Source organism: Cetorhinus maximus, unplaced genomic scaffold (assembly GCF_964194155.1).
Source record: "Cetorhinus maximus unplaced genomic scaffold, sCetMax3.hap1.1 HAP1_SCAFFOLD_360, whole genome shotgun sequence".
Taxonomy (NCBI): domain Eukaryota; kingdom Metazoa; phylum Chordata; class Chondrichthyes; order Lamniformes; family Cetorhinidae; genus Cetorhinus; species Cetorhinus maximus.
This window is the reverse complement of record NW_027596306.1, coordinates 328,959-344,915: the sequence shown is the minus strand read 5'-3', so window position 1 is coordinate 344,915 and position 15,957 is coordinate 328,959. Positions and strand designations below refer to the sequence as shown.

Sequence of the window (15,957 nt, the reverse complement as noted above, 5' to 3'; positions counted from 1 at the left end):
AACTAGGGGCACCGTTTCAAAATTAGGGGGTCGCCCTTTTAGGACAGAGATATGGAGAAATTTTTCTCTCAGAGGGATGTGCGAATGGGAACTCTCTGCCTCAGAAGGCGGTGGAGGTGGGGTCATTGAATATTTTTAGGACAGAGGTAGATAGATTCTTGTTCGGCAAGGGAATCAAAAGTTATCGAGGTTAGATGGGAATGTGGAAATTCAAAGACAAGAAGATCAGCCATGATCTTATTGAATGGCACAGCAAACTTGAGAGGCCAAATGGTCTGCTCCCGTTCCTATTCCATTTGTTCTTATGGTCTCTCTCCAGTGTGAATTCGCTGGTGTATTCGCAAGTGGGATGACTGAGTGAATCCTTTCCCACACACGGACCAGGTGAATGGTCTTTCCCCAGTATGAAACCATTGGTGTCTCAGCAGGCCGGATGGCTGAGTGAATCCCTTCCCACACTCAGAGCAGGTGAATGGTCTCTCTCTAGTGTGAAACCGCAGGTGTATTCCCAGGTGGAATGACTGAGTGAATTCCTTTCCACACTCGGAGCAGGTGAATGGTCTCTCCCCATTGTGAAACCGCTGGTGTGTTTGCAAGTGGGATGGCTGAGTGAAACCCTTCCCACACTCAGAGCAGGTGAACGGCCTCTCCCCATTGTGAAGCCGCTGGTGGATCAGCAGTCGGGATGACTGATTGAAACTCTTCCCACACTCGGAGCCGGTGAACAGCCTCTCTCCAGTGTGTAGCTGCTGGTGTCTCAGCAGCTCAGATGACTGAGTGAATCCCTTCCCACACTCAGAGCAGGTGAATGGTCTCTCCTCAGTGTGAATTCGCTGGTATGTTCGCAGGTTGGCTGACAGAGTGAATCCCTTCCCACACTCGGAGCAGGTGAACGGCCTCTCCCCAGTGTGACTGCGTCGATGGATTTCCAGCTGGGATGGGTAACTGAATCCTTTCCCACAGTCCTCACATTTCCACGGTTTCTCCATGGTGCAGGTGTCCCTGTGTCTCTCCAGGTTTGATGATCAGTTGAATCCTTGTCCACACATAGAACACGTGTACAATGTCCCCCTGCTGTGAATGGTGTGATGTTATTTCAGGCTGTGTAACTGGTTAAAGCTCTTTCCACTGTCAGTTCACTGGAACACTCTCATTCAGGGGTGTATGTGTCTCGGTGCTTTTCCAGACTCACTGATGTTTGAAATCTTTTCCCACAGACAGAACAGACAAATATTTCTCGTTCGACATTCAAGGACAATAATATTCAGGTCCTGATGAATCGAGTGACTCTGTCAGATCTTGATGTGATGTTTGGTTTGAGTTCCCCCTCTGTAAATCCTCCCCTTCCGATACCCTGTAAAAGGAGTTTACAAAAGTGATCACTATAAGAACAGGATAGAAATTCAGAGCAGACAATTCTCATTTCTATGGAACATTATTTCCTGTCTCCTTCTCCCAAAGCTGCAAATCCCCATCCCACACTCTCCCTCCTCCCTGTGCTGAAGCCAAACAGAATTTTGGATAATTCTTCCTGTATCTTTGTTACAAATTTGTCCAACTGAAGATAACAATATGTTTCATCATTCACTTCAGTCATTACTCGTGATAAAACATTAATCTGAAACCCCCTGACCGACCTTACAGAATAGCAGACATTAACCTTGTGTCCAAAACTTACTGTGTGGAGATTTAATGAGCGATTGTGAAGATGGTTTCTCCAAACCTCCCTGGGTTCCCTTCCTTCCTTCTCTCCCTCTCTAACTAAGTTAAACCTGGGATCAGTCTCATGGTCCATTCTGGTCACTGCTTCTCTTCCTGATGACTAATTAACTCCAATTAAACACTGAGAAGACTGAAGACACTGTTTTCAGTCCCTGCTCCAATCTCCATTCCCTAGATACCAACTCCATCCTTCTCCCTGGGAACAGTCTGAGATTAAACCAGTCTGTTGATAACCTCGGTGTTACATTTGATCTCAAGATCAGGTTCTGACCTCATATCGGTGCCGTCACTAAGATCGCCTCTGTAACATCACCCGCCCTCACCCCGTCTCAGTGCATCTGCTGCTGAAACCCTCATCACTGCCGTTGTTACCTCCAGACTTGAACGACTATCCCAACACACTCCTGGCTGGTCTCCCACATTCTACTCTCCGTAAACGTGAAGCCATCCAAAAGTCTGCTGTCCACGTTTTCACTCATAGCAAGTCCTGTTCCTCTGTCACCCATTTGCTTCCTGACCTGTCTTGGATCCCGGTCAAGCAACAGCTTGATTTTAAAATTCTCATCCTTGTTTTCAAATCCCTCCATGGCCTCGCCCCTCGCTTTCTCTGTAATCTCCTCCAGCCCTACAACCCTCTGAGATATCTGCACTGTTCCAATTCTGATAGCTTGTACATTCTCCATTTTAATCGCTCCAGCATTAATGACCTTGCCTTAAGTTCCCTCGTTCCCAAATTCTGAAATTCTCTCCCTACACCTCTCCCTCTGTCTACCACATTTTCCCCCTTTAAGACACTTGAGTATTGCTAAAAAAAGAGACATTCTGTTGAAACCTTTTCTCTTGTACTCATCAGGACAGACGCAAGAACATCAAATTTCAAAGATTATAAGTCGGGCTTAAAATGTGGCTTACTTTTGCTTGCTAGAAGCTACATATATTCATACACAGGGAACTGTCCACTGCAGACAGAAGGTGCATGTCCAGGGATGGGGCCGTTTGTTGAATTAAACAAAAGCATGGAGGATGATAGCTCTTTGGTGCATTCTCCATGGCAATGCCTTGACCAATCAGAGCTGACTGGCCAACCAGTCAACACCCTTTCCTTGTGCGGCACAAATTGTTATTCGCTCAGAAATTTGGGTTTTTTGCATCTGTCCGGATGAGTGCAACATGAAATATCAGCAATATGTCTCCTTTTCTCAGCAATACTTAAATTCTGTACTGCTGAGTGACTGTGGGTTTATAATTCTATTGTTGCTGATCTAAAATTCCTGGTGAACACACATTTTATGAACGTCTCCATCGGGCTGGTGCTCATTGTCCCCGTGAGGATGGCGGCTGCGCATGCGCCCTGTAGCACATTGACCCATCAAGATGGCGGCCGCGCAGGCGCCAATCTCCACATTGCCCCTATAAAGATGGCGGCCGTTAACTAGGGCATTTCTCCCGCAGCGCCGAGCAAACCCGGGGATGGTGGATTCTTATTGAGGGATTGGGGCCGGTACCGTGAGTTTATGAAGCTTCCAAATTCATCCGCCGGCCCTATCTCTGTTCACGCGTTTATTTTCGGTTCTGGATCTGCACTCGGGCTTTGTAAAACCCGCATTTTAAATCCGCTCACTGGAGCTCCCGTCTGTCTCCACGGACTGCGCATGTTTCGACACCGAATGATTGGCGGCAGCTCCGGACCAATAGGAAGAAGGGGCGGAATTGGAGGACCGAGCGGGAGCAATTGGTCCTCCAGCCAATCGGAGTGAGAGGGGCGGAGCCTGCTGGGAGTGGAGCATGCGCAGTGTGGGCGGGGGACCGGGATGAAGGCGGTGAATTTTTTCCCATAATTGATATAGATTTTTCTTATCCCACCTATTTCCATTATTTTTAAATGTATTTCCATCCATTGTTTTATCTCTACCTTTTAGCCTGTTTCAATCCCTTCACCCCCCACCCCCACTAGGTCTATCTGTACCTTGCTCGTCCTGCTTTCTACCCTTAATTAGCACATTCCTTAGATAATATCACCACCTTCAACACCTCTTTGCACTTTTGTCTGTGACATCTTTTGGTTATCTCCACCTATCACTGGCCCTCTATCCAGCTCTACTTGTCACCCCCCCCCCCCCTTAAACCAGCTTATATTTCACGTCTCTTCTATTTTTACTTAGTTCTGTTGAAGGGTCATATGGACTCGAAACGTTAACTGTTTCCTCTCAGCAGATGCTGCCAGACCTGCTGAGTTTTTCCAGGTATTTTTGTTTTTGTTGGGGTGGAATTTAAAGTCCAGCGGGTGAGAAAGGGCCGAGTGCAGGAGAGGAATGGAGCCGGAGGGTGGACTGGGAGGGTTCACACACACCCGGTGTAGGACTCCAAACCCGGATTAGAAACTCCCGTAGCCCAGTTTATACCGAGTGTTTGGAAACTCCTTTTACAGGGGGTTAGAAGGGAAGGATTTACACACAGCAAACTCAAACTAAGGGAAATATTTGTCTCTTTGGATTGACCTGCTGAAACACATTGAATTCTCACTGGCGAGAGGCTGTTCAGTTGCTCACAGTGTGGTAAGAGGTTCAGGACATCATCCCACCTGCTGGGACACCATTCACACTGACAAGAGAACTTTTAATTTAAGTGTGAGAAGTGCTTTAAAAGGTGTGAGGAACCATGCGTGGAAATTTGCTAGTGCTGTCGGTGGGCTCTTAAACTAATTTGGTATGGGGGTGGGATACTGAGTGGAGGTATAGTAGGGGGTGATGTACAGACAAGTATATAAGAAAAAACAAGTCAGTCTGGAAGGCAGAGTGTACAAAGTCAAGTTAAGGCACAAGGCAACATGGCAAGGCTGGATGACATTTATTTTAATGTAAGGAGTGTTGTGAGTAAGGCAGATGAGTTGCAGATGCTGATTAACACATGGGGATATGATATCATTGCTATCACGGTGACATGGCTGAGGGAGGGGCAGGACTGGCAGCTCAATATTCCGAGGTATAGAATCTTCAGGTGAGACAGGAAGGGGGCAGAGGTTGTAAAAGAGATGGTGGTGTCACAATATTGATCAAGGAGTCAATTACTGCAGTAAGGAGGGATGGTATCTTAGAAGCTTCCTTAAATCAGGCCGTATAGGTAGAACTTAAAAACAGAAAGGGGGCAATCACATTGTTGTGAGCATACTATAGACCCCCAAACAGTCAGGGAGAGATAGAAGGGAAGATATGTAGGCAAATCTCAGAAGTGTTAAAATAATAGGGTAATAATAATCGGGGATTTCAACTTCCCCAATATTAACTGGGATAGACAAAGTGTGATAGACTTTGAGGTGGCAGAATTCTTCAAATGTATCCAGGCGAGATTTTTAAGCCAGCACATAGAAAGTCCTACAAGAGAGGTGCTGGACCTGTTAGAGAACAAAGCTGGGCAAGTTGTAGAAGTATCAGTGGGGGAGCAGTTCAGTGATAATGACCATAACTCAGTAAGATTTAAGTAGTTATGGAAAAGGACGAAGATGGATAGAAAATAAGGGTTTTGAATTGGGGAAGGCCAATTTCAATATGGTAAGACAGGACCTGGCCAATGTGGACTGGGAGCAGCTACTTGTAGGAAAATCAACATCAGAGCAGTGGGAGTCATTCAAAAAGGAAATAGTGAGAGTACAGGGCCAACATTTTCCTACAAAGGACCAACAAGTCCAGAGAAACTGGGATGTTGAGGAATTGACAGGATTAGATAAGGGGGGAATAAAAGGTAAGCTTATGGTACATACCGAGGGCTTAAAACAGCAGGAGCCCTTGATGGGTACAGAACGTGTAGGGGGTTAAAGAAGAAATTAGGAAGGCGAAGAGGGGGCATGAAAAACACAGCTGGGTGAAATAAGTTAAAATCCAAAGGCATTTTATAAGTATATTCAGGGCAAGAGGATAACCAGGGAGAGATTAGGGGCCATCAGGGACCAAAATGGCAATCTGTGTGAGGAGCTGGAAGATGTAGATGAAGTTTTAAATGAGTACTTTGCATCTGTATTAACTATACAGAAGGACGATGTAGGTATAGAAATCAGGGAGGGGGACTGTGATATACTTGAACAAATGAGTATTGAGAGGGAGGAGGTATTAGCGGTTTTATTGGGCCTTAAAAGTCTATTAATCCCCAGGCCCAGATGAGATGTATCCCAGGTGCTGTGGGGGGCAAGGGAGGAGCTTTCAGGGGCCCTGACATTAATTTTCAAATCCTCTCTGGCCACAGGAGAAGTACCAGAGGACTGGAGGACAGCCAACGTGGTATCATTATTAAAGAAGAATGGTGGGGATAAACCAGGGAGCTAATAGGCCAGTGAGTCCAACATCACTGGTAGGGAAACTTTTGGAAACATTCTGAGGGACAGAATTAATCCCCATGAGGAGTGGCAAGAATTAATCAAGGATAGTCAGCATGGCTTTGTCGGTGAGGGATCATGTCTAACAAATTTGATTGAATTTTTGGAGGAGGTGACGAGGTGTGTAGATGAGGGTAGTTCAATTGATGTAGTCCACATGGAATTCTCTAAGGCTTTTGACAAGGTCTGGCATGGGAGACAGGTCCAGAAGGTAAGAGCCCATGTGATCCAGGGCAATTTGGCAAATTGGATCCAGAATTAGCTCAGTGTCAGGAGGCAGAGGGTGATGGTCAAAGGTTGTTTTTGTGACTGGAAGCCTGTGTCCAGTGGCGTACTGCAGGGTTTGGTGCTGGGTCCCTTGTTGTTCTTCGTGGACATTAATGATGTAGACATGAATGTAGGAGGTATGATCAGTAAGTTCACAGGTAACACAAAAAAATCACTAGTGTGGTAAATAGCGAGGAGGAAACCCTTAGACATATAGACAGGCTGGTCAGATGGACAGAACAGTGGAAAATGGAATTTAATCCCAACAAGTGTGAGGTGATGCATTTTTGGAGGACTAACTGGACAAGGGAGTACATGATGAATGGTAGGACCCGAGGAAGTACAGAACCTTGGTGTGCATGTCCATAGATCCTTGAACATAAGAACATAAGAACTAGGAGCAGGAGTGGGCAATTCAGCCCCTCGAGCCTGCCCCGCCATTCATTACGATCATGGCTGATCTCATTTTGGCCTCAACGCCAATTTCCCTCCCTCTCCCCATAACCTTTCAACCCATTACTAATTAAGTAAGTGTGGTGAAGGTGCTCACACAATGCTGTTAGGTAAGAAGCTACAGGTTATTCACCCAGTGATGCGGAAAGGACATTGATATATCTCCAAATCAACAACAACAATTTGTGTTTGTATCGCACATTTATTCTTATATCGTTTACCAAGACATTTCACAGAAATGTTAGAAACCAAGGAGATACTCAGGCAGGTGGCCAATAATTTGGTCAAAGTGGTCGGTCTGAAGGAATATCTTAAAGGATGCAAATGAGGTAGAGAGGTGGAGAGGTTTAGGGAGGGAATTCTAGAGTCTTGGAAACTGACAGAATGGCAACCAGTGATGGAATTATTAAAATCAGTAATTCTCGAATTCAAGAAGAGCAGATATCTCGGGAGGATAGTGAGGCTGGAGGAGGTTACAGAGATAGGAATGATCAAAACCATGGAGGAAAACAAGGATGAGAATGTGAAAATTTAGGTGCTGCTTAAATGAGTGCCTTCAAATCATTTGTATAGTTTGTGAATGGCTGTGGGCCAAGCACTGATCCTTGCAGTATCCCACAAATAACAGCCTGTCATCCTGAGAATGAGACATTTATTCCGACTCTCTGTTTTCTGTCTGTTCACCAATTCTCAATCTATAACAGGATATTACCCCAATCCCATGTACTTGATTTCTGTTTATTGACATACTGTGCTTTGTTTAGTAACCTTCTCTCTCTGTCTCTCTCACTCCTCTCTCTCTTTCTCTCTCTGTCACATTGAATTCTCCAGCCCAGCGAGTTGTGGATGCTCCATCATTGAATATATTTCCGGCTGAGATGGAGAGATTTTTGGTCTCTCAGGGAGTCGAGGGATATGGTGAGTGGGCGGGAAAGTGGATTTGAAGCCCAAGATCAGCCACGATCGTATTGAATGGTGGAGCAGGCTCGACGGGGTGTTAGGACTTCTCTTGTTCCTATTTCGTATGTTCTTATGGAGGCCAGAGTCTTGTGTAGGCCCAGACCGGTTGGCAGGTTCCCTCCCCTGAAGGACATTAGTGAACAAGTTGGGTTTTTATCACAATCCAGCAGTTTTCATGGTCACTTTTTCCTCGTGCCGGCCCCACAAATTCCCAGATTCATTCAGCTCAATTTCACAACCTACCTGTGTTTTTGTGGGTTATCTCTGTTTTACTGTTTTAAATCAATTTCACAGGGTATTAGAGGGGGAGGATTTGCAGTCAGGAAACTGAAACCAAACATCACATCAGGATCTGATGGAGTCGCCTAATTTATCTTGAACTGAGTATCTTCAGATTTTGAACATGGAAGGAAAAAGCACCGTTCACAGTGGGGAGAAACCGTACACGTGTTCTGTGTGTGGACGAGGCTTCAGCCGATCATCTGACCTGAAGGAGCATAAATGCAGTCACAGTGGAGAGAAATCGTGGAAATGTGGGGACTGTGGGAAGAGATTCAAATCCCCATTGGAACTGGGAACTCATTGGTGCACTCACACTGGGGAGAGACCATTCACTTGCTCTGAGCGTGGGAAGGGATTCACTCAATTAGCTAACCTCATGGGACACCAACGAGTTAACACAGATGAGAGACCTTTTAGATGCCCACAGTGTGAGACGTGCTTCAAAAGTTCTGTGGAACTAAAGTCCCATCAACGTGTTCACACTGATGAGAGACCGTTCAGGTGCTCTCTCTGTGGGACTGGGTTCAGACGATCATCTCATCTCATCGCACACCAGCGAGTCCACACTGGAGAGAGACCGTTCACCTGCTCCAAATGTGGGAAGGGATTCACTCAGTCATCCAGCCTGCTGCTGCACCAGAGAGTTCACACTGGAGAGAGGCCATTTACCTGCTCCGAATGTGGGAAGGGATTTAGTCAGTCATCCGATTGGCTAAGACACCAGAGAGTTCACACTGGAGAGAGGCCATTTACCTGCTCCGAATGTGGTAAGGGATTCATTCAGTCATCCCACCTGCTGCTGCACCAGAGAGTCCACACTGGAGAGAGACCGTTCACCTGCTCCAAATGTGGGAAGGGATTCACTCAGTCATCCAACCTGCTGCTGCACCAGAGACTTCACACTGGAGAGAGGCCATTTACCTGCTCCGAATGTGGGAAGGGATTCAGTCAGTCATCCCACCGGCTAAGACACCAGAGAGTTCACACTGGAGAGAGGCCATTTACCTGCTCCGAATGTGGGAAGGGATTCATTCAGTCATCCCACCTGCTGCTGCACCAGACAGTTCACACTGGAGAGAGGCCATTTACCTGCTCCGAATGTGGGAAGGGATTTAGTCAGTCATCCGACTGGCTAAGACACCACAGAGTTCACTCTGGAGAGAGGCCATTTACCTGCTCTGAATGTGGGAAGGGATTCAGTCAGTCATCCAACTGGCTAAGACACCAGCAAGTACACAAGTAACTGTCGTGATGGGATTTTACTCTTAATAACATTCAGGACTGAAGTATGTTCAATATAGTGTGTTTCTGTAGACATTAATAAACTCCAGCCCACTTAGATAAAAGTCAAATAAATCAGCATTGTGTTAAACACAATGCGTTGAACCTTTTTACTATTTTTAACAAGTTAGTTCCTTTTTGATGTTAATAGACTCCAGCCCAGTTACAGATTCTGTATAAAATTGGAATAAATCAGCTTTGCGACGAACAGTTGAGCCGTTTTGATATTTCTAGCACAAGTTAGTTCCTTTTGAAGGGCTCTCCCTCTCCCCTGTCTCCTCCATCCTCACCTCCAGCAACAAGTGCGAGGAGCTCATGGAGCTTCTTTGTCACTAAGATTGAGACAATCTGATCAGCTGCTTCTGCTGTTTCCCTCCCTTCCATTAGCCCACCGGGACAAACTATCTCTAAAGACCCCCCTTGTCCAAGCCTGAACTCGTGATTAAATGACAAAGGGGATGATGGTGCAAGGCAGCATTGGGTGATAATGAGACAAGGAAATAAACTAAGGGGACAAGTGGAGAAACAACACAGGCTCAGAGGAGGGATAAATGGTAAAAGAAGAACCATTACCAGCACCTACTGTCAGGAAAAAATGGGAGCAGTGGTTATGATCTGAAATTGTCAAAATGAATGTTGAGTCCAGAAGGATGTAAAGTGTCCAATGAAAGATGAGCTGCTGTTCCTCGAGCTTCAATTGTGCTTCATTGGAACAGTGCAGGAGGCCGAGGTCAGAGTGGGAGTGGGTGGAGATTAAACTGATAAATGACCAGAACCTCAGGGTCACACTTGGAGACTGAAAGGCGATGTTCCACAAAGCAGTTACCCAATTGGGATTTAATCTCCTCAATGTAGAGAAAACCGCACTGTGGTCAGTGAATAGACAATACTGAATAGCAAGAAGTACCAGTAAATCACGGTGCCCCTTGGAAAGTGTTTTGGGCCCTGGAATGAGGGAAGGGAGGAGGTGGACGGGGGCTGCTGCATCTGCTGTGCTTGAATGGAAATGATTCACACTGATGTTCATAAGAACAGAAGAAATAGGAGCAGGGTTGGACTAAAAGGCCTTTTGATCCTGCTCCACCATTAAATGTTCTTCCAGCTCAACTCCACTTTCCCATCCTATCACCATATCCCTTAGTGCCCAAATATTTATGGATTTCCATCTTGAACATATCAAGATGGAGAACAACAGACTCAGTGCAACTATTAATCTGGGAAATGCACAAACAAGGTGCATGTGAATTACAAATTCACCTTTTCACTGCTTGGTAATCATGTTAAATGAGCTTTACACTGGCCCCATGCTGAAATCTAGTCATTCTCTGACAGGTATTCTTAATGGTATAATTAGCAAATTTAGAATGAAAAATACCCTCTGCTTCACTGTAAAGCTGAGAGACAACTTTGTAATTGATTCATTATGTCACATACTGGCTCATTAGATCTGCTCATTTCATCTAATCTTATTTTCAGCTAATTGGAGAATGGTTGAAACAGGGGATGGTGAATAACAGCTCGACACCACATTCCCCTCTCCCACTGCCATAATGATCCTTACAATATACAGGAATTTGGGACAATGTGACTTTGATGCTCAGATTAGCTCTGTCTCCATATTAGAGGAAGGAGCGAAGCACTGGGGACGGTGCAAAAACATTTACTGGAATGATGCCAGAATTGGAAAATATTTCAAATTCACAGAGATTTAACGGATTGAAAAGTTTTTCTCTGGAAAAGAAAGTGAGGAATGACCTGACTAAGGCCTTTAAGATAATGAAAGGGGTTGACAGGGTAGACAAGTGGAAGAGTTTTCCACTTGTAGATGGTTGAGAATAAATATACGTTAGACATCAATAAATCTAATGCACAATTCATATGCAACTTCTTCAATCAGAGATAAAAGCAGAAAATCATGGAAATACTCAGCACATCCAGGAGAATCTGTGAATTGAGAAATAGAGTTAAGTTTTCAAGTATGCTCACTGATGCAGTGCAGTTCTGATGGACAGTCACAGCCCTGAAATTTATATACATCTTTCACTCTCCACAGACACTGCCAGATCTGCTGAAAATTCCAATATTTTGTTTTTTTATTTCAGATTTACAGCACCACCTTTCTCTAACTGTGGTTGAGAATGTAGAGCTCATTCTCAGAAGGGTTTGAGATCCCAGTGTGAGCTGAAACTCATGTTGCAAAATCACACCATGAAATCACACCAGCTGAATGTGGAAATGGATTCACCTCGGTATTCCATTTTCTGACACAGCAGCACAGTCATACTTGTGGGAGACCATTCAGATACTTCATGTATGCAACCCTTTGCTCACTGCCCACCTGCTAAAACTCCAGTTTTAGAAGGTCAAAGGATTAGATCCACAATTGCTACATTCCAACTGACAAGACAGAGTGTCAGTAGTCAGAGTATGGGAAGAAAAATCACTTGTCTGCGCCGCTGCTGAGACTCCAGTGAGTTCAGATCTAACTGTCAGGGTTTGTTCTGTTGTTAATTACACCCAGGTCATAACTATGGTGGAGGGGCCGTGCACTATGGTTGCCATATCAATATTCATAATTTTATGCATGGCCGTTCTTAGTTGGTGGAGCGATTTGTCTGGTTAATTCCGATAACGAACGAGACTCCTCAATGATAAATAGTTACGTGACCCCCAAGCAACTGATTTCTTCTTCGCCGATGCTGCCAGACCTGCTGAGTTTTTCCAGGTAATTCTGTTTTTGTTTTGGATTTCCAGCATCCGCAGTAGCTTTTAGTTTTTATATTCATAATTTTATATATTGGCCCTATGGCGCCAATCATCATCGGATAATAAAACATAATTATCTTATCAGAAAAGGCCGTTCAATGGCGGTACGTTTACCCAGGATTCAGTGGGGGGCAGAATGTGCTCTATCCTCACGACAGGCGGTCCTCGTGCACGCGCAGTAGCTGTCACTGACTGATACATGCGCATTGCAATCTCTGACTGGAGCATGCGCAGTACCATCGGTACCTGGAGCTGGTGGAAGACGCTGAGAAATGGCGAACACAGGCGGGTAAAAGGAGCCGGTGTTTGGGGAGGGATGGAGGGGGCGGGGAGGCTTCATGAAGACCCTGTAAAGGTCTGAAATCTTGAATAAGAAGCTACCGGTCCTGCGGTTACACCGAATGGAAAGGGGACAACTCTGACCCGCGTCTCCTCTCGGAGACAGGCCCGAGTTAACAACCGCCATCTTTATAGGGGGCAATGTGCAGCAGGGCGCATGCGCGGCCATATGGTCCAGGTCGCAGGAGGAGAGAATGTTGTTCATTTCTATCCTGGACTGACAGGGATGGATTTTGGAAACTCCTTTTACAGGGGGTTAGAAGGGGAGGATTTACACACAGCAAACTCAAACCAAGAGAAATGTTTGTCTCTTCTCAATTTCTAACTTGGACTGACGGTTAGTGTTTTTTGTAAATTTCTGATATTGGATCTTAGAAGTGGAGGGTTGACAGATGGGAAACTCAAATCAAACATCAATTCAGATCTGGCAGAGTCACTCGATTTGTGAGGACCTGAATATCGTCGGCCTTTAAATCTGGAAGGTAAACAGTTGGCCTGTCTGTCTGTGGGCAAAGGTTAATTGTAGAAGAAAGAATAATTAACTGGGGAAAGCCAACTTCAATAGGGTGAGAATGGATCTGACCCAGTAAAGTGGAATCAAAGGTTGGCAGGAGAAACTGTAATTGAGGAATGGGCTGCCTTAAAGAGGAAATAGATCAGACATAGTAATGACATATTCTTACAAATGAGGAAGGTATGGCTAACATATCCACAGCTCACTAAATAAGAGAAGAGATTAAGATGGAGATGAATAAGTCTGCTAACAGAGATATCAGGTGGCTAATACAACTGAGAGACAGGATAAAGAAAGAATATTCAGAGAGAAATTGGAAAAAGAAAGTAAGAGAAGCAAAGAGAGAGTATGAGAAGAGACTGGCAGCTAACATGGAAGGAAATCAAAACGCTTTCTCTGGCTTATACCTAGTAACAGGCCGGTAAAAGGAGAAAGGGGCTGGTTAGGGATTTAAGCAAAGGTGATTTACCCATTGGGACAGGGGGTATGGATGAGGTATAAATGAATATTTGGCATCTGTCTTTACCAAAGAAGATGATGCTGCACAGGTCATGGTTAAAGAGGAGGTAGTTCAAACACTTGTGATGTTTAATATTGATAAGGAGAAGGTATTATATAGACTGTCTGATAAAGTTGACAAGGCACCAGGATTGGATGAGTTGTATCCAAGGATACTGAGGGAATTCAGAATGGAAATTGTGGAGGCACTGACCATATTATTCCAATCTCCTTCTGACCCATGAGTGGTGACAGAGGACAGGAGAATTGCAAATCATACACCTTTGTTCAAAAAGGGTGTAATGATAAGCCCAGCAACTTCCAGACCAGTCAGTTTAACCTTGGGAGTGATAATTCTGGACAAAATTAATAGTCACTTAAGCAAATGTGGGCTAATTCAGGGAAGCCAGCACAAGTTTGTTAAGGGAAAATCATGTTAAACTAACTTGCTTAATGTTTTTCAAGAGTTAACAGTGTGGTTGATGAGGGTAATGCTGTTAATGTGGTGTACATGGTCTTCCAAATGGCATTCGATAAAGTGCCACATAACAGACTTGTGAGCAAAGTTATAGCTTATAGAACAAAATGGGCAGCAGCAACATGGATACAAAATTAACTGAGTGACAGGAAACAGAGAGTAATGATTTTTCAGAATGGAGGAAGGTTGAAAGTGGATTTCCCCAGGAGTCAGTGTTAGGACTCCTGCTCCTATGACCTAGACCTTAGTGTTCAGGCACAATTTTGAAATTTATGGGCACAGACTGTGTAGAAGGTCCTTTCTCTGGTGGACCTTAGTGAACCAGTTGAGTTTTTGTGACAATCCAGCATCTTTCATGGTCACTTTTTCCTAGTGCCGGCCCCACAAATTCCCAGATCCATTCAGCTCAGTTTCACAACCTGCCTTTGTGTTTTTGTGGGTTCTCTCTCACTCCCTCTTTCTGTTCTAAATCAATTCCACAGGATATTAGAAGGAGAGGATTTGCAGTCAAGAAACTGAAACCAAACATCACATCAGGATCTGATGGATTGCACAGTTTATCGTAGCCTGAATATCATCGGATTTTGAACATGGAAGGAAAAAGCACTGTTCAAAGTGGGGAGAAACTGTACACGTGTTGTGTTTGTGGACAAGGCTTCAGCTAATCATCTAATGTGGCAGGACATAAATGCAGTCCCAACAGGGAGAAACCGTGGAAATGTGGGGACTGTGGGAAGGGATTCAATTACATGGAAAGACATCGGTGCAGTCAAACAGCAGAGAGATCGTTCATCTGCTCCGAGTGTGGGAAGGGATTCACTCGTTCATCCTACCTACTGAAACACCAGCGAGTTCACACTGACGAAAGACCTTTTAAATGCTTGGACTGTTGGAAGTGCTACAAAAGTTCCTGGGAACTGATGACCCATCAACGTGTTCACACTGACGCGAGACCGTTCAGCTGCTCTTACTGTGGGACTGGGTTCAGGTGATCATCTCATCTGACTATGCACCAATGAATTCACACTGGGGAGAAGCCATTTATCTGTTCCAAGTGTGGGAAGGGATTCACTCAGTCATCCAACCTGCTGAGACACCAGCATGGTCACACTGGAGAGAGGCATTTCACCTTTTCAGAATGTGGGAAGGGATTCACTGATTCATCCCATCTGTTGACTCACCAGCGAGTTCACAGTGAGGAGAGACCTTTTCGATGTCCAGACTGCGGGAAGTGCTATAAAAGTTCCGGGGACCTGGTGTCCCATCAACGTGTTCACACTGACGAGAGACCGTTCAGGTGCTCTCACTGTGGGACTGGATTCAGGCGATCAGCTAATCTTATTTCACACCAGCGAGTTCACACTGGGGAGAGGCCTTTCACCTGCTCCGTGTTTGGGAAGGGATTTACTCAGTCATCCAACCTCCTGAAACACCAGCGAGTTCACACTGTGGAGAGACCGTTCACCTGCTCCGAGTGTGGGAAAGGATTCACTCAGTCATCCAACCTGCTGAGACACCAGCAGGTTCACGAGTAACTACAGTGATTGAGTTTTGCAACTGAACCATGTTTCACTGGGGTCTGTTTCTGCTGTTGTTAGTAAACTCCAGCCCAGTTATAGGTGTTAATATTCTGGATAAAAATAAAATCATTAAGCTTTCAATTAAATAGATGATGTTGAATCTTTTTACTATCCCTAAGACATTAGTTCCTTTCGAAGGGCTCTCCCTCTCCCCTGTCTCCTCCATCCTCACCTTCAGCAACAAGTATGAGGAGCTCATGGAGCTTCTTTGTCACTAAGATTGAGACAATCCGATCAGCTGCCTCTGCTGCTTTCTTCCCTTCCACTAGCCCATCGGGACAAACTTTTTCTAAAGATCCCCCATGTCCGAGTTCTGAACCCACATCTTTCTCCAGTTTCTCTCCCATCTCCCCTTCCTGCCCTCTCAGAGCTCACTTTGTCCATGAGACCCACCTCCTGCTCCATCGACCCTGTTCCCGCTAAACTGCTGATCACCCATTTTCCCCATGTT

General features: G+C 45.1%; 1 protein-coding gene and 1 pseudogene across 1 annotated transcript; one reads left to right on the top strand and one right to left on the bottom strand.

Moving 5' to 3' along the window:
- Nucleotides 1–302: 302 nt before the first annotated feature.
- On the bottom strand, nucleotides 303–1,049 carry LOC144673398 (uncharacterized; annotated as a pseudogene).
- A 7,377-nt stretch (nucleotides 1,050–8,426) lies between these two features.
- LOC144673397 (uncharacterized) lies at nucleotides 8,427–15,461 on the top strand. Its single transcript, XM_078535258.1, is given in 3 exon segments — nucleotides 8,427–9,289; nucleotides 14,696–14,821; nucleotides 14,888–15,461. Coding segments are annotated over 3 exon segments (1,563 nt in total).
- Nucleotides 15,462–15,957: the final 496 nt, after the last annotated feature.